The 18,608-nt window shown below is 42.6% G+C and overlaps 1 protein-coding gene across 1 annotated transcript in view; it reads left to right on the top strand.

Moving 5' to 3' along the window:
- The first annotated feature begins 1,858 nt into the window (after nt 1-1,858).
- LOC120106160 (probable LRR receptor-like serine/threonine-protein kinase At1g56140) overlaps nt 1,859-18,608 on the top strand; it is a 38,450-nt gene continuing 21,700 nt past the window's right edge. Inside the window, exons 1-3 of the mRNA XM_039119058.1 lie at nt 1,859-2,106; nt 3,500-3,674; nt 5,163-5,234. Coding sequence (XP_038974986.1) covers nt 1,986-2,106; nt 3,500-3,674; nt 5,163-5,234 — 368 coding nt within the window. The 5' untranslated portion in view covers nt 1,859-1,985. The remainder of the gene's footprint in view (nt 2,107-3,499; nt 3,675-5,162; nt 5,235-18,608) is intronic.

Below are 18,608 nucleotides of genomic sequence, written 5' to 3'. Positions count from 1 at the left end.
TTGGCGGCAAAATTGGCTGCAAACTGCCTATCGAGTTGCTCGAAGGAGAGCATGGTGCTCGGCTTTAACCCGGAGAACCAGAGTCGAACCGTTCCCTTGGAGGGTTGCAGCGAAAGCCTTGCACAGTAGAGCCTCCGAGGATCCTTGCAGCACCATGAGGGCTCTGTAACTCTCCAGATGATCCAGGGGATCTGTGGTCCCGTTGTAGGTTCTATTTGGGGCATTTTGAATCTTGGTGGGATCGGCTTGTCCTCGATTAGGCGGGAGAACGGTGACTTGGTAGTGAAGTCAGGGTCGCCCTCACGCTTGATTTTTTGATCCCAAAACGCCTCGATTCGCCGCTCGAGCTCTTCGACCTTCTTGTCGAGTTCTCCATCTTGGGAAGTCGCCATGGTGGGTCTGTTTCGGTACTGACTGACCCGGGGTCGATTCGGCTTTCCGAAGGCTATGGCCTTTTATCCTGGTTTCTTTCTAACGGCTCTCTCCGGGGAGACGCTCGGTTGAACCCTGGTGAACCGTCGTTCTCCATTGTTGATCCTTGAAGAGTCATGGGGATCTCGGCCTTGGGGACATTAGGTCCATCTGGAAGGAGCGCCGATTGAACATGAACCGCGGAGGTGGCATACGGGGGGCCTCCACGTGTTGTAGGCCTTGGACTATTGCTGCCAGTGCTGGACTTGCTGCACCAGCGTGTTTGAATTGCTCAGGCTGGATCTACGGAACTTGATCTGCCGAAGGCTTGGAAGCGTGTTCTGGACTGAGTGGCCAGGACTTGGTATGCGATGCGAGAGACATTAGAGGCTCCTCTGCTCCTCAATCTAATGATCACACTCGGCCCTTCCTCTAGTGTCAACTATTGCTGGAAATTGGACCCGGGGGGTGACCGCGGACCGAGGAGGAAGAGCCTCCAGCTGGTGGTGCGGCGGCTGGCGGCTGACGGCTGTTCTTCGACGGACCTTGCAAGAAGCCCTGTGGCCGGGGGTTTTCGGTGCAGGCCTCCGATGCTTAAGTTAGAGAGAGATTTTTTACGGAGACAAGTAATGTAGCAGTGTATTTTTGCCAGGGAGGAAGAAGAGAGAGAGAGAGAGTCCCCCCCTGGGGCTTCTCCCTCTCTTTTTAATAGGAGGGGGTGCAACGATTACAAGTGATCGGGCGTGATTGCACGAATCAATGAGTTACCGTAAATGGCTCGAGATTTCGGGCTAACTGGCGATCCGTTGAGACGTGTGGATTTAAATGTTGACAGCCGTTGAGGCGGAGATTGCGGAATTTGATCCCGGATATAGAGAACTTGATTTTTGGTGGAGCGAGGAGGTCTGGTTCTTCCTTTGACTGGGTCTTTCTTGGCCTTGAGATCGACCGGGCTTAACTCTGCCGAGACCATGCCTGTCAAGGTCATGCCGAGATCGAGGTCGTAAGCTCTGTGGTCATCGATGCTGAGGCCGAGCGCTCTGAGGTCGGGCACTCTGAAGTCGAGCGTTCTAAGGTCATGACGTGCTGAGAGTATGTTTGCTGTCGTCACGTTCATCATCAAGTGTCGGCGATTTGACCACGTGCCTTTGAACGATCCGTTTTTCCCCCAACATCAACTATTGGATCATGCTGCATAGATCTCAAAGCACTCTAAACTCCGAAGCAAGCTATTGCATAATCCAATGATGGATTCGGTCAAAGGAACGATGGTGAGTCCTTTGGGATGAAAGATACAACCCTGGTCCCATACACAAGCCACTTGCAGCATGGAACCCTTCAATATAATCAGCACTCCTGCTTGGGACCATGGATCTGAATGCACTTGATACAAACAAAACCGACCACTCTTCATCGTGTGCTTAAAAAATATGGCTCCACTTGCATCTCCCAAACAAGTTGTAAATTAAGTGAGGTAGAACCTTTCCCCCACCTTCTTATAAGAAACAGGACATGATGCCAGCAAGAGCCTCTGCAGGGGTTAGGTTGAGTTTTCTCCATCAAAGGGAGGGAAGATGGTGGTGTCAAGATCTCCAACCAACACCCAGTCGCAAGCCTTTCGGTTGTTCTTCATCCTCTCTTTGTTGCTCTTTGCGGAGAGAGCCACAGCTCAAGCTAAGACAGATCCATCTGAAGGTATGTTTGCCTTCCAAGGAAACATTCTTCTTACAGAACTTTTCTTCATCTTGTTAGATTCTCTGCCTTCTAATAAATTTAAACTTCTGAAGGGAAAAGATGATTATAGAGACACTCAAAAATAAAAACAGAATTTATTGATTGTTGAAGAAAGCAATTGATCGATATCAGATGATTTCATTAGATTTCTCTAAGAAACTATGATTAGACTAAAGCTCTCTCTCTCTCTCTCTGTGTATTTGTGTGTGTATGTTCTCACTCCTGTGTTAACCTTACAAGAGATCCTCGAGCCAAAACAATATGCTATCTGATTTAAGGGAACAATTCTAACACCTTGAATAAAATTCCATTTTTATGCCCTTCACTGGTGCCATCTATTCATAAAACCAAAAGGAGCAAGCCCATAAAAAAGTATGTGGTAACTACTTTCTCTAGGCTGCATAAACATCCATTTTTTTATGTAGTTTATATGTAATTATGACACCATCAACAACCTTTGAATTTTAGATATACCTACTGAGGCTAGAAAGGATTAGAAGGAACAAGCTTAAAGTGTGTGTGGGTGGGTAGTAATGAATGGGAAGATAACTTAAGAAACAACAACTTACCTTTCTGAAAATAAAACTAAACAAAAACTAATTTTCCAACCTCCAATGAAAATTCTACCTACTGCTGCCCCTTCAATGCCTGATGTAATTTGACCATGAAATTTGCCAATTTTCCTCCTCGAAAGGAGCGGCAAGTTTGTTGGCACAACAACATTCCCCTTATAAATTAATTATATATCATAGGGTGCCATAACTAAAATATATACTTAATGGAGTAATTAGACTTTGAAAATTCCTTTCCACTCACATCCATGTCAACATGAGCATTGCAACCCAAAGCAAGACAACTTAAATAATTGGTTCTAATATCGACATCCTTCCAAGCCATACGCATGTGTCCAATGGCGAATTCTTTGCTGCTTAGGTGGCCATTCCTGCACCTCTTTTTCATCTTCTTTTTTTTAATCCTATTGGCTGCACTCATGCTATTACTTAAAAAAATAATAATATATCAACATTCTTAAAATAATAAAATCTTAGTCATCACTGTAGCTAGATGTGACATGTCACCTATCAAGTGGATTCCTTCTTAGTTTTGCTAGGTGGCATTCAACTTGGAGGGCTTTGTCTCTTGTGCGAATGGCATCAATAATTGTTCACACTTAAAAACCCAAAGTGGGTCCCAAAAGCACCAACTTCTAATCCTTGATATATTTTGGAAATTCAAATCTTGTGATTTTGTGGCGCTGGCAGCCTCGAATTCATGTTCAAAAAGTCCCCACAAACGGCGGCGCACGTTAGGTTTGTCATATGTTTTTTCGCTAATGTGAGCGAGGTGGATGCAGTGCGAGCGTTGAATGCGATTTTGGGGAGGTGGGGAAAGCCGGCGGCGGCGGCTTGGAACATCAGCGGCGAGCCGTGCAGTGGGCCCGCCATCGACTCCACCAACTTCGACAACAAGGATTTCAACCCCTTCATCAAATGTGACTGCAGCCAGACCACATGCCACATCACCCAATTGTATGGCCCGCTCACTTAATTTTAAATATTTTAGAGAAATCAATAATATTTTTTTATCAATAAAGTTTTGAGAAATAATAATAAAGTTAGGAAACTTAATTTTGTTATCAAAATGTTTTGTTGCAAGCTAGCATGCGGATTGGTGTCATGAGGGCAATTGGCACCATAATAATGCTCTACTTTTTTTTTTTTAATCTAAAGATCCATTTACTTTATGATCAAAGGAGGGTTTTGAATTGGTATTGATGGCTGAAGGGGCTTACCAGTCATGAACCCTTGGGGTTCACCTTCCTTTGTGAGAGGCCACCGTTCGATCACCCACACTAGAGATCTCAAACTACAAACTTTATCGTCCATCCACTTGCACATATCTCAAAATAATCAGTGGATGATCCAACAGTGAATACAGACGAAGAAAGGTAAATCTTTTTTTTTGCGAAAGATACAACTTATAGGTTAGAGCACATGACACTATAGGACCGGCCTTGCTATGTGTGTCATTTATCTTATTTGATTGGGTAATGCAAGTATAGCATGCCATATCGTCGATTGGGACCTCGAGGCTGCCCTTGGATGCCGAGTAGTTAACTGGGAGAATAATATATTAATTTGATTAATAACCATTTTCTCATCAAATAACAATGGATTTGAATTATTTATTGATTGACATTCTAAGGGTTAGTGAGATAAAATGTGAAAAAATGAAAAAGTAAAGGGAGAAAAGAAAGCTCGGGTGATTAATTTTATTTCACTCACATAAAAAAGTAAATTGGATTATCTTTCTTGTGTATTGATTTGATTAAGTTTCACACGCTATTTGGGCTCTTGATTTGGCTGGTTAAACTTATATCTAGTAATCACCTGGACGAGACTGTAACAGATTCAGCACTAATAGGTTTGATTGTGTCTTCTCTTGGCCCGAGCAAGAGAAAAAAGCCATATGGATTCCTGTATGCTGCTCCTAAATGAGAGCCCCTGTTAACTATTTCTAGGGCACAGCAAGCATACCTGGGATGCTTGCCATCTTATTTGACAATTCATCACTTGCATCTTATTTCTTTTATACTGTCTCTCTATCCCACCGAATACCAGAGACCGTAAATCCAGAAAAACTATATTCCTTTTATGATAATTTTTTAGGTTACTTAGTATCGGCATGCGATAATTGAGATCTACAAATGGTTTGCTAACCAGTTTCTTTGCAATATATTTATCAAGATTCCCTGCCGATTCACATATGTATATATTCAAGTACATGCATACGCATATATATACGCACACACACTTACATGAGAAGGTACAAGCACATATGGATACATGTATATACATATGTACATACACACACACAAAAAAAAGGTAAAAACAAAAATATGATGTACAGCGGTATAGGGTACTGGTTAGAGGAGGCATGTATCAAGAAGTACAATATTAGATGGTCGATCGAGCAGTTATTTTGTAATTTCATACTGAAGCTTTTGGTTTCTTCAGGAAAGTGTATGCTTTGGATGCGGTTGGTCCAATACCAGAGGAGCTTCAAAATCTCACATACCTTTGGAATCTGTAAGCTTGCTTGCTTGCCCGCTCTCTTACAAATTATATTCTTTTTGCTTAGATATAATTTAGATTTGTTGACTTTTTGATGTTGAGCAATCTTGAAATTAATAATCAAGACACCATGGACTCGGAGGCAGGGGTACAATCAAGCCAAGTTTGATCGAGCTTAGCTCTAATCAAATTTGATTTGAACTTAATTTTGAGCTTGAATTTTGAGATCAAGTTTGATTTGTTTATCATTATTTCGATCTCAAAATTGAACTTAATTTCAAACATTGAACATGAGAATAGTTGGGCAACTTGATAATCCTATTGAGCTGAAATCAATTCAAACTTGAATCTAGTTCTGTTCAAGCTTGAATGGTAGTTGGACTCTAGTTTGATTTCAAGCCTATATAACATTTAGCTGACTCAAAAGTAAATAAAATACGTTAACTAAATCTTGATCTAATAGTCCATTATTTATATAACACAAATATATTCTAGTCTTCGATTTGAAATTAAGTTCGAACTTGTTTTTTCTAGTTCAAGCTTTATTTATTTTGTTTTAGAGCTTGATTTGAGTTTTTCTCAAATTGAGCTTTGGTAGAGCTTGAGCTACTTAGTTTGTTTGATAGCCTTAATTAGTAATTAACATCACAATTTTATAACAAGATTATGGTCTCAAGTTCTGTTGTTGTTAAAAGAGTTTGGATGGACCATATTACCTAACAAGCCAACGCCTTGACATCATTTAACATGATCAACAGCCAACAAGTACTACACCTAATTACTTATAAAAATTTGATTGATTATTAAATTTTAAATCTCTACATATTGGTTATGCATTAGTTAGTATTGACATGCAAAAATTTCAAATCTTAATACATCTATTATCTGAGTTAGTGGCCAAGACCTAGATGAATCGAGTTCTTGATTTATCTCGATCCATATAAAACCTAGGGAAGTTTTGAGAAAACCAAGAATTTTAAGATCTCCATGATATTTTTGAACCAACATATTGAAATTTTGATTCATTGGTAAATTCAAGATTGAAATTATATTTAAACATCAAATTGAGATTTATTAGTTAAGAGAGTTTATTTAAGAAAGTAACAAAAAATATCAGTTAATATGAATATATCATGTTGATAGATATCAAGGATTTCATCAATTTATATCGATGAAGAAAAAATGGGCTAAAACAATCTCTCAATCTTGTTTGTTTTACACACCAATTGATGCAGAACCAAAATGAACCCAACTTGGAGCTGTGTAGGAGACTTTGTTTTAGATTTGGTTGAGTCCTTGCTTAGTTTAAATTGGGTCCAAAATTATATTTGTTTAGTTCCAATTTCAGGCTTAATTAAGAGTCTAGTTTGATTAGGGTTATGATGAGGGATTTTAGGGTCAGTTGTGGTGATATAAGGGGTTGTACAGGAGCGCCGCAAGGCTCCTTCTTCATAGATTGTTTTCCCACGAATAAAAAAAAAAAGAAGAAAAGAAAACACCCAAGCTCTGTTTTGGAGCCCAACTTCTCCCTGTTCCCCTCTGTTTGGTTGTGGATTCAGCCGCAGAACAGAGGTCATCTTCTTCACCTCGCTTCCCCTCATCAGTTGGTATCAGAGCAGGCGCCTCTACTTCGATGGCGGATGACAACGGCGTAGGTGTCCGCCCCGTCGACGGCGATCACGGGGAACGAGCCCTTTGGGCAGCGATCCGCGGGTTGGAGGGAGCCGTGCGTGAAATCCAGCAAAACCTCCAAGCCATGCGGATCGAAAGCGCTGTGGATCCCAACCGGGAGCGTGTGCAGACTCGCGAGGATCTCCCTCACGGTCCACCGGCACCGGTGCGAGATCCACCCCATCAGCGGCGCCAGCGAGTTCCTCCGGAGTCTTCCGATGAAGAGGAGGGAGCCGCGGTCTATGGGACGGTCGGTGGACCGCATCTGCACCCAGGCGAGTACGGCTTCATCGGGGGCGAACGGGACCGAAGGCCCTTCTACCACCGCTGTCCGGATGAGGGGCCGCCGGAGGAAGAGCTTGGTGGGCGGCGTCCATGGAGGAATCAAAACCGTGCGGGCCACGGGCTCCGTGGACTCGACCGAAGACCCCCTGGGGATATGGCCTTTGACGGCTGGCCACCTGATGACGATGGAGTATTCTACGAAGCACAGGAGCCGCGTCCACGGGTGAACAGGTTCCCTGCAGGAGGTAGGAATGCGGAACCCGTGAGGAACAGGCTCCCTTGGGGCGTTCGTGATAGGGGCTCCCCTGATTTCAGATTGAAGGTGGATCTCCCTGCATTTAACGGTAATCTTCACATTGAGGGATTTTTGGATTGGTTGGCCGAGGTAGAAAAATTTTTCGATTATATGGAAATCCCAGATCAGAAGAAGGTGAAGCTGGTCGCGTATAAACTGAAGGGAGGAGAATCTGCATGGTGGGATCAACTGCAACATAACCGTCTACGGCAAGGAAAGATGCAAATCACCACCTGGCGCAAGATGAAACAACATTTGCGTGGCCGTTTTCTCCCGCCTGAATACGAGCAGGCACTCTACCATCAGTACCAGAACTGCCGACAGGGCCCCCGGACGGTGACCGAATACACTGATGAATTCAACCGCCTCAACGCCCGCAACAACTTGTCAGAAACAGAAAATCAGCAAGTGGCAAGGTACATTGGTGGGTTAAAGCCGGCCATCCGAGATCAGGTAGATTTATATCCGGTGTGGAGTCTGACGGAAGCTACAAGTTTAGCCTTAAAACTTGAGGCCCAGGCGGCACGGAAGGCACACCAATCTCAGCCCATGAGTCGTGCATCGTCCTCGCGCCCCACCATAGCAAAGCAGAAGTCTGTTGAAGGGGCGGCCACCACAAGTCAACCTCCACCGACGTCCGCGTCAAGAGGAGCCGGAAACTTCAGCAGGCAGCAGGCGGCCCCAAAAGGTAGCGGCAACCCCTACGAGAGACCCATGCCTATAAAATGTTACAGATGTCAGGAGGTGGGGCATCGGTCTAACGAGTGTCCGAGGCGACGGCCAGTCCATGTAGTCGAAGCTGAGGATGAAGAAGAAATGCCGCATGAGGAGGAGGATCATGAAGAGGGGCAGACCGACGATGAAGACGTCGAGGTGACGGCGCCGGATCAGGGAGTTCCGGCCTTCTTTGTAGTTCAGCGAATTTTATTTGCCCCGAAGAGTGAAGAAGAATCGCAACGCCACAGCATCTTCAAGACTTGCTGCACTATCAACAAAACTGTGTGCAACGTGATTATTGACAGCGGCAGTAGCGAAAACATTGTCTCCTCCGCGTTGGTTCGTGCGATGGGATTGAAGACAGAAAAGCACCCGTCTCCTTATAAGATTGGATGGATTAAGAAAGGAGCTAAAACGAGGGTAGAAAATGTATGCAGGGTGCCCTTGTCCATCGGGAGGTACTACAAGGATGAAGTGGTATGCGATGTGGTGGATATGGATGCATGTCATGTTCTACTCGGGCGTCCATGGCAGCATGACACAGATGTTACATTCAGGGGCCGAGACAACACATACTTGTTCCGATGGCAGGGTAGGAAAATTCTGTTGGTGCCCATGAAAGAGAAGCCTACCCCCAAAACTTCTCAAGTGGAGGGGAAGTCTTTCCTTGCAGTTTCTGGTGCGCAGTTCATGGCGGAGCTCAAGGGGGCTGAAGAGGTTATGGTGTTGATTGTTAAGGGGACGGAGATGCCTATCCTGCAGCAGGTGCCCGAGGAGTTCAAAGAATTGTTGACAGAGTTCAAAGACATCACTCCTGCAGAGTTACCAAATGGACTGCCTCCCATGCGAGATATTCAGCACCATATTGATTTGGTGCCTGGTGCAAGTCTTCCCAATCTGCCTCATTATCGCATGAGTCCCAAGGAGAGCAAAATTCTGCAGCAACAAGTTGAAGATTTGATCAAGAAGGGGCTGATCCGGGAGAGCATGAGTCCGTGCGCGGTGCCTGCACTTTTGACGCCGAAGAAGGATGGGAGTTGGCGTATGTGTGTGGACAGTCGTGCGATCAACAGGATAACAGTAAAATACCGGTTTCCCATACCCCGTTTGAATGATATGCTCGACATGTTAGAAGGAGCCAAGGTCTTCTCCAAAATTGACTTACGAAGCGGCTACCATCAAATCCGGATTCGCCCTGGTGATGAGTGGAAGACGGCGTTCAAGACGAAGGATGGGTTATATGAGTGGATGGTCATGCCTTTGGCCTATCCAATGCACCGAGCACCTTCATGAGAACAATGAATCAGGTACTAAAATCATTTATTAGAAAGTTCGTCGTCGTCTACTTTGATGATATTTTGATCTATAGTCGCAATGAAATTGAGCATAAGGAGCACTTGAGAGCAGTTTTGCTTGCTTTACGGAAGAATCAGTTGTTTATTAATCTTAAGAAGTGTCATTTTGTTACAAAACGCTTGGTGTTCCTGGGATTTGTTGTTGGGGCTGATGGCATACAGGTTGATGAAGAGAAGGTAAAGGCAATACGGGAGTGGCCGATTCCTACAAATGTTAGCCAAGTTCGCAGCTTTCATGGGTTAGCGACATTCTATCGGCGTTTTATTCGAAAACTTCAGTACCATCGTCGCTCCCATCACCGAATGCATGAAGAAGGGCCAATTTCAATGGAAAGAGCAGCAACAAGCAAGTTTTGAACTGATAAAAGAAAAGCTCACTTCTGCACCAGTACTAGCATTACCGAGTTTTGAGAAGCTATTTGAAGTGGAGTGTGATGCTTCTGTGGTCGGCATAGGGGCTGTTTTGAACCAAGAAGGACGGCCCGTGGAGTACTTCAGTGAAAAACTTAGTGAAGCACGGCAAAAATGGACAACCTACGAGCTAGAGTTCTATGCCATCATCCGGGCGTTGAAGCATTGGGAGCATTACCTTATTCAAAAAGAATTTGTTCTGTACAACGACCATCAAGCCTTGAAGTACATCAATAATCAGAACAATTTGAACCGAATGCATGTTCGATGGGTAAGCTTCTTGCAGAAATTTTCCTTTGTGTTGAAGCATCGGTCCGGGCAGCAGAATCGGGTGGCAGATGCTTTGAGCCGATGCAATGCTTTATTGACTACTATGCAGGCAGAGGTCGTGGGGTTTGAATATCTGAAAGAGTTGTATGCAGAGGATGAGGACTTCAAAGATGTATGGGCAAAGTGTACAAGTCATCAAGCAACTGGAGACTTCAACATTCAGGATGGTTATCTATTTCGCGACAATTCCTTATGTATTCCCAGATCATCATTGCGAGAAAAGCTGATTAGAGACCTTCATGGTGGCGGTCTTAGTGGGCATATGGGTCGGGACAAGACCATTGCCAGTCTCACGGAAAGGTATCATTGGCCGCAGCTGAGAAGAGATGTTGGAAAATTTATTCAAAGGTGCTATACTTGCCAGACAGCGAAGGGACAGTCGCAAAACACTGGATTATATATGCCTCTACCTGTGCCAAATGCTATTTGGGAGGATCTGTCGATGGATTTTGTGTTGGGACTTCCCCGAACACAAAGGGGTGTAGATTCAGTGTTCGTGGTGGTGGACAGGCTCTCCAAGATGGCGCATTTCATTCCTTGCAAGAAGACATCAGATGCATCCCACATTGCAAGGCTGTTCTTTCGGGAGATTGTTCGTTTGCATGGGGTACCACAATCTATAACGTCAGATCGGGATTCCAAATTTTTGAGTCACTTCTGGCTTACTCTTTGGAGGATGTTTGACACTTCATTAAATTTCAGTAGCACTGCGCATCCTCAGACTGATGGACAGACAGAAGTGGTTAACAGGACACTGGGTAATTTGATCCGTTGTATTTGTGGGAGTACCCCGAAACATTGGGATTATGCCTTGGCCCAAGCAGAGTTTGCCTACAACAATGCTGTCCATAGTGGAACCGGAAGGTCGCCTTTCTCCATTGTCTATTCAAAGGCACCAAAGCACGCATTGGATCTGGCGCGCCTACCGAAAATTTTGGGAAAGAGTGTGGCTGCAGAACATTTGGCAGAGGAGGTTCAAGCTATACAGTTGGAGGTGAAGAAGCGCCTAGAGGACACAAATGCTAAGTACAAGTCAACAGCAGATAGACATCGAAGGCACAAAGAATTTCAAGAAGGTGACATGGTGATGGTTTTCCTACGCAAAGAACGGTTTCCTGTGGGAACTTACAGCAAATGGAAGCCAAGAAAGTATGGCCCATACAGAATCTTGAAAAAGATCAATAACAATGCTTACGTTGTGGACCTGCCAGATGATATGGGAATTTCAAAGACTTTTAATGTCGCCGATATCTATGAATACCATAATCCTGAAGAGCAGTTATATCCAGATGCGAACTCGAGGACGAGTTGTGTTCAAGTGGAGGGGACTGATGCAGAACCAAAATGAACCCAACTTGGAGCTATGTAGGAGACTTTGTTTTAGATTTGGTTGAGTCCTTGCTTAGTTTAAATTGGGTCCAAAATTATATTTGTTTAGTTCCAATTTCAGGCTTAATTAAGAGTCTAGTTTGATTAGGGTTATGATGAGGGATTTTAGGGTCAGTTGTGGTGATATAAGGGGTTGTACAGGAGCGCCGCAAGGCTCCTTCTTCATAGATTGTTTTCCCACGAATAAAAAAAAAAAAAAGAAAAGAAAACACCCAAGCTCTGTTTTGGAGCCCAACTTCTCCCTGTTCCCCTCTGTTTGGTTGTGGATTCAGCCGCAGAACAGAGGTCATCTTCTTCACCTCGCTTCCCCTCATCACCAATGAATGCTCTCCATTGGCCTCTCTAACATATGGTTGAGGAATTATATAACAGCCCTTTGTTTTCGAGATAAGTGATGTGGCAGCTATCCTAGCTTGCATAATTATCTATGGTATCAAAGCCCATGCTTACTAAAGAACATTATATAGGTACTGGTGAAGAAAGAGATGCATGGTGACCTTCAACAACCCTGGATATATGTGTCATTTTAATTATATATGACACGGAATCCTGGGGTCAGTAGATGCTTGCGGGGAGACCATGTGTGTCGCTTTCCCTTCTTTCAATTATTATAACTCTCCTCCATATTTACCATCTAATAAATAGCAAAAAAATTCATAAACTTAAAAATATGAAGTTTTTTTTTTTTGTAAATTTAAAAAATTAAATACACATGGAACATGATCATCTCTCGAAATACTTGTAGAGACCCACACATCCTAGATGACATAAAATAGTTGCTAAGGAGCAGTGGAGCCTAATCTGATGGACCCCATCATGAGTGTACCCAAATAGTGCCAATGATGACCAGATCCTGCTCTAAATCATGTATACATAGACCGATGGATTTCTTATTCAAGAATAACCATCTCATATATTGTTAGCATAATTTTAGAAATTACGTAACAACCTGTATCAGCTCATATTATTTTTTTTGTTAGTGTGAACTTGTATTGATCGGTATTATTTTCTTTTGTTAGCATAATCCTACATCAGTCAGTATTATTTTTCTTTGTTAGCATAATCTTGTTAGAGTGATTTTAGAAATCACATAACAACTTATATTAATGAGTATTATTTTTTTTTTATTAGCATGATCATATATCAACCTATATTATTTTTCTTGTTTGGAGTCTGTGCACAAGTATATATAACCTCTAAGATGTACCGAATATGATGGAATAGAGAAATAAAATTATTTTTATGTCTTCATTTTTTATTTTTCTCTTCTTCTGCAAATATTTTAATATGGTATCAGATTTACTGATCACCTAATCTGTCGTGAGCATCTCTTCCATCTTTATTGTGGTTGTCATTGCCATGTCTAGAAGCTTTGAAGACCCCTACTGCCGATCTATGTTTCCGGGGGAATCAACATCCGAAGATCCTCAATTTGTCGGTGGATCCGCAGATCCTCTATTTTCCCGCATATCTTTTATTTCTGATAGTTTAATACTCAAAGATTCTTTATTTTCTAATGGATCCGCAGCTCCTCTCCACCACTTTTTTCTCAGCTTCAGATCTTCGGTCGTCTCTTCTCACTGTGGCTCAGTCCCTTTTTCTCCATCTCCGGTTTCATTTGCTACCTCTGGCTTTTTGATCATTCAGTTTGAAGTCTCTTGCACCACTTTCATGGTGCCTCCGTCTACGAGAATTATCGATCTTCGATTGCCTTTTTTCTGAGCTCTGTCATCACTATAACTATTATCTTTTATATGTTTTCTCGCTGCCACATCATTAGACAAGTTAATCAACCAATGCTCCTCTTCCATGGTTTCTCCATTTACAGAGATCGTCGACCTTTGGTTGCCTGAGCTCTGTCCTCGTCGCAACTGTCATCTTCTATGCGTCTTCTCGCTGCCACATCATCAAACAAGTCAATCAGCCACATTGACAGACACATCAGTCTATCATGTCAGTTAGACACATCAGTCTGCTATATCGGCTTCTAAATTGTTATGTCAACTTCTTATCTCCTATATCAGCTTCTAAGGTGCTATAACAGCTTGTGTTCTATCATATCAGGCTCTATACTGCCACATCAACTCTTGATCTACTACCACGTTAGTCTCTAAGTTGCTATTTCAGCTCCTAGTCTATCATGTCAGTTTCTGAGCTGCTACTTCATCTCTTGATTTAGTACATCGGTTTTTAAGTATATTCAAGATTTAGTTTTCAAACTCAAGTTGGCACATATAGTGCCAACTTGAGTTTGAGAGAAAATGTTAGCATAATTTTAGAGATCACGTAATAACCTATATCAGCCCATATTATTTTTCTTTATCGGTCAGTATTATTTTTCTTTGTTAGTGTGATCTTGTATTGGTCAATATTATTTTTCTTTGTTAGCATGTTCTTATTAGAGTGATTTTAGGGATCACAAAATAACTTGTATTATCGAGTATTATTTTTTTTATTAGCATGATCTTATATCAGTCTATATTATTTTTCTTGTATGGAGTCTATACACGAGTATATATACCTCCTGAGATATACCGAATATGATAGAATAAAAAATTAAAATTATTTTTTCTCTTTTTCTTTTGTTTTTCTTTTCTTCTAAAATATTTTAACATATATATTAGCAAGATCATGGTCCGCCGTACCGGTACCGGTGGCGGCTCGAACCGGTACGGTACTGGTCTTGTACCGGTCCGTACCAATCTTGTACCAGTCCGGTACTAGTTCCATACCGGTTTCGATTCCATTCTGATCCAACGCTGATTCATACCGGTCCTATACCGGTTCATACTGGTCCGTACCAGTTCTCCAACGATAAGCTACCGGTACCAGATTCCACGCTGATCTGGTACCGGTTCCAGGCCAGACCGGTACGTACCAGCCCGTACGGATCGGTACAGTAGACCATGAGTAAAATTCTTAATTAATAATTGCCATGAAAAGAGAAAACGAAGTTGCTCATAACTGTTTCAGCACCCAACGAGTTCCGGATTGTGGAATTTCATGGTAGAGATGTAGGAGAAACATGAGCTTTTAGAAACCACAACTTATTAGTCACATGTAAATATGAACATTTAGAATTTCTTCACTCTCTCAATGTTAAAATTTAATATAAAAATAGTCCCGAGGGAACTCTAATATCTACATAATATGCAAAAAGGACTTGAAATTGAGGGGATATCTCCTTACATATTCCAGCTTGGGCAACCAAACCAAATGCCACTTCTCTCCCTTTGTTTTTTCTTTTGCTAAAACGGAAGTATCATACATAACGTATATGAATACAGCCAAGAAAATCAAAAAGCAGCACATCACGGAGAGCCATAGGCAGCTTCGTCCACCCTCCCATAGGTGGTCCTCCGAATGTTAGCAACAAAAAATGCTATCTAGTCCGCCGCCCTATTGGCCTCTCGAAACACGTGCTTTGCTTGGAGCACCAATCTATCATGAACTATAGCTCGGTATCTCTCAAAAGCGGGTGGTAGTCGTCGACTCCACCCGAAACCTGCAGGATCTACCCAATCACCGTCGCCGAGTCACCCTCCAAGAGGACGTCTCTCCCCTGCAAGGCACGCCGAACATAACATAGGCCAGATCAAGCCGCTCTCAGCTCCACCTCTGACACCAAAATATCAGACAAGTGGCAGCCCCCAGCCACAATCACCCTGGAATCGGGGCTCCTGACCACAAAGCCTGCCTCGCCCCACCTACTGCCCTGCAGGACGCATTCGTCGAAGTTGACCTTGAGGAAACTCGGAGGTGGAGGTTTTCAGGTGAAAAACACCAACCGGAGCGCTCCGCGAGCAGATATGGAGCCCCAGCTGTCCCGAGCTATATAGTAGAGATGTAGATGATCCAAGTGTGGGAAACGAACAACAAAGTTTTCATTTCCACGTGTTCAAGGAGTAGTGTTAAGGGCCTTGAGATTCTAAAATAACTGCTAGCTCTCAACACTGGCAACATATATACTATCAAAATTTTTCTTTTTTTCTTTTGGGTAAGACGACGTTATTACATATTCATTAGCATCAAAGTATAGCAAGTCACGAAACTGTAAAGTTTCACTCGAGAAAATTTTCAAATTATTAAGTTAATATTGTCACACCTCGAACACAATACTGAGATTCGAACACGTAACACATCCGTACACTTTTTAGGGTAGAGCTCTAGAGAATATTATATTATAGGTGTGAAAATTTATCACAACCGTACTATCTATAAACCAAAACTATTTCATTTTATAACAAATAACAAAACTGGTCCAATTATAAAATTTAATCATCTAACCAGTATGTTCTATCTATTCATCCATTTCTAATATAATCCCAACCATAGCCAAGTATTAAGCCACATGCAGCCTGCAACTCTAAAAAAAAAGAAAAAAGGGTTGTGAGTTTTACAGCCCAGTAAAAATTTCAAATTGCTACACCATCAGTAGTAAGAAAACAATCAACTAGTAATACTAGATAAAATAAGTATTGTATCAATACTCGAAAACCGGCGTACAAATAACATGTACCTAAGTTCTTATTACCATCTTTTCAAAAAAGCATATATATATATACACACACATATATACACACATACATATACACATATATATATATATACACACACACATACATATACACATATATACACACACACACACATACATGTATATATATATTTTAAATATTACCAATTGTTCAACAACAGTTTCTTATATCATGTCATCTGTTTCTCATTAACTTGATTTTCATGTTTCTTATCAATTATTTTCTAGCTATGGACTAGCCAAGATCATAACCCAGTCCAAGATTGACAAAATCTATGCATAAGCTCGTGGAGGCTATTCTGCATATAAGCTCGTAGAGACTATCCTACGTATAAGCCCGTAGGGGCTATTCTATACATAAGCTCGTAGAGGCTATCCCATATGTAAGTCCATGGAGGCTATCCCACGCATAAGCTCATGGTGGCTGATGAGAGCACAAAAGTGCGACCTACATGTTACTAAAATTAGTGTTATTGTTAACCGATAATAATAAATTCACTAGATTAATATTATATTTGGATTTAACATAGATTAGTATAAATTATAGATAAAATGCACATTGACTACAAATTTGACTTCAAATCGGGTCCGAGTCGGGTTCGGGTCCGAATCGGATCCATTTCTTTTGAGCCTTTGGAAAATAATTCCGGGCAAATCTAAATTTGCCATAAGGTGCTGGGTGACCCATGACTTGAAAGAATTGCACTTGACCTCCAGCCAGAATAGATGACCCATCCGTCTACAAGCAAAATTTCATATCATACTATATGACTAATCGGATGGAACTTGATGTCTCCCATATCCTCCCAGCCGTCCGCACGCATCACAAAGCTCCCGGCTCCTCCCTCCTTCCGCGTTCAAGATCCACCGCATCCGTGACACGCCTCTGCACCCACGGATCCATCTCATCCCGTGATCCCGTTCTTCTCGCGATCAGCCCAGAAGCAACCTTCCAGCATGCCAGCCCAGCTGCAAGGCGTCTCCAAATCCTCCACGCCATCAACGCGTTCACAGCCAGCCGTCCGTCCTCAGCGGAATCACAGCACAAAGCATCCAGATCAGCCTCTCCCGTGATCTAAGCCGGATTCCCAGCGAGCCCGTGATCCTTCCTTCCGCATCAGGCCGCCATCTTCAAGCATCCCACGGCACCCTCCTGCGATCCCACGGAAATCAGCAACGATTCCGTAGCCAGCCCATCCTCCCAGCGACATCGCGTGGCTGAAGAAGGAAGTCCACGTCCCCAAACCGTGATCGGCTCCTCCCAGCAATCACGGAAGATTCCAGCATCCGAAGAAGGAAGCCCCAGCCAAGATCGCTCCTCCTCCGCCTCGCAGCCGTCCATCTCACCGCATCCAGCTCCTCCCAGCAGCCGTCCACGAAGCTTCCGCCCGTGATCACCGCATCCAGCTCCTCACAGCGCCCGGATCACGCCAAGATCGACTCGTCCCCGCGTCCTCACCGCGTCTGCCATCTCCCTTCCGCATCAGGCATCCGTCCGCGGCTATAAGAGGAGAAGGAGGAAGAGAAGAGGGGTGTGCTTCGGTTGGGGCTGGTCCAAGGAAGAAGAAGGTGCTCGGCTGGGATCGGGTCCAAAGAAGAAGAAGGAAAGAGGCCATCGGCTGGTTCGGGGAAGAAGAAACAGAGAGGAGTGTTGATGCTCTGTTTTCAAACAGAGCACATTCCTTTGTTTTGTTTTCTTTTTATTCTTTTTCTTTTTCTTTTCATGTTTAGTTTTATTTTTAAGAGCAATATTTCATGCTTAGTTTTATTTTTAAAGAGCAATGCTTTATGTTTAGTTTTATTGAGAGCAATGTGTTTTGAGTTTGAGTTTTACTTGAGAACAATGTTTTAAGTTTTAACTTTAGAGAATTTTATTTTGGAGGAGTGTTTTACTTTTAAGATTGTATTTATGCTGAAATTTTAATTTCTTTTATGCAATACATTAAATCTTCTTTTATAAAATTTATGTTTGCTTCAATCCCCTTAGTTTCATCCATTTTAATTTTATACCAGAGCTTTATTTTTCATTAAAAATGCTTTTTGAATCTAAATACATGTCTTCTAGTTAATTTCAATTAAAAATCATAATCCGATAGACTAGAGAATCCATCAACATCTCCGAAATAATGTTTTCCTTTTATCATTCAAAAATCGATTTCAAATCCGAGTGAACGTTCTAATTTTTATGCAACTCCAATCGCCTCCCTGTGGATCGACCTCTTACAACCACTATTCTTCGAGTAGGAAAGGTAAGAGTAAAATTTAATTAAATTTTTGTTCGTCGGTTCTAACAACGATCTGTCTAGAATATTTTTAGGTAGACAGGAAAGGACGAACAGAATTTTGGCGCCGTTGCCGGGGAGGCAAATCGAGAAGCAAGAACGATCACGAAGATCAAA

The sequence above is a fragment of the Phoenix dactylifera genome, unplaced genomic scaffold (genome assembly GCF_009389715.1).
Source record: "Phoenix dactylifera cultivar Barhee BC4 unplaced genomic scaffold, palm_55x_up_171113_PBpolish2nd_filt_p 000481F, whole genome shotgun sequence".
Classification (NCBI taxonomy): domain Eukaryota; kingdom Viridiplantae; phylum Streptophyta; class Magnoliopsida; order Arecales; family Arecaceae; genus Phoenix; species Phoenix dactylifera.
This window is presented reverse-complemented; position numbering and strand designations above follow the sequence as displayed.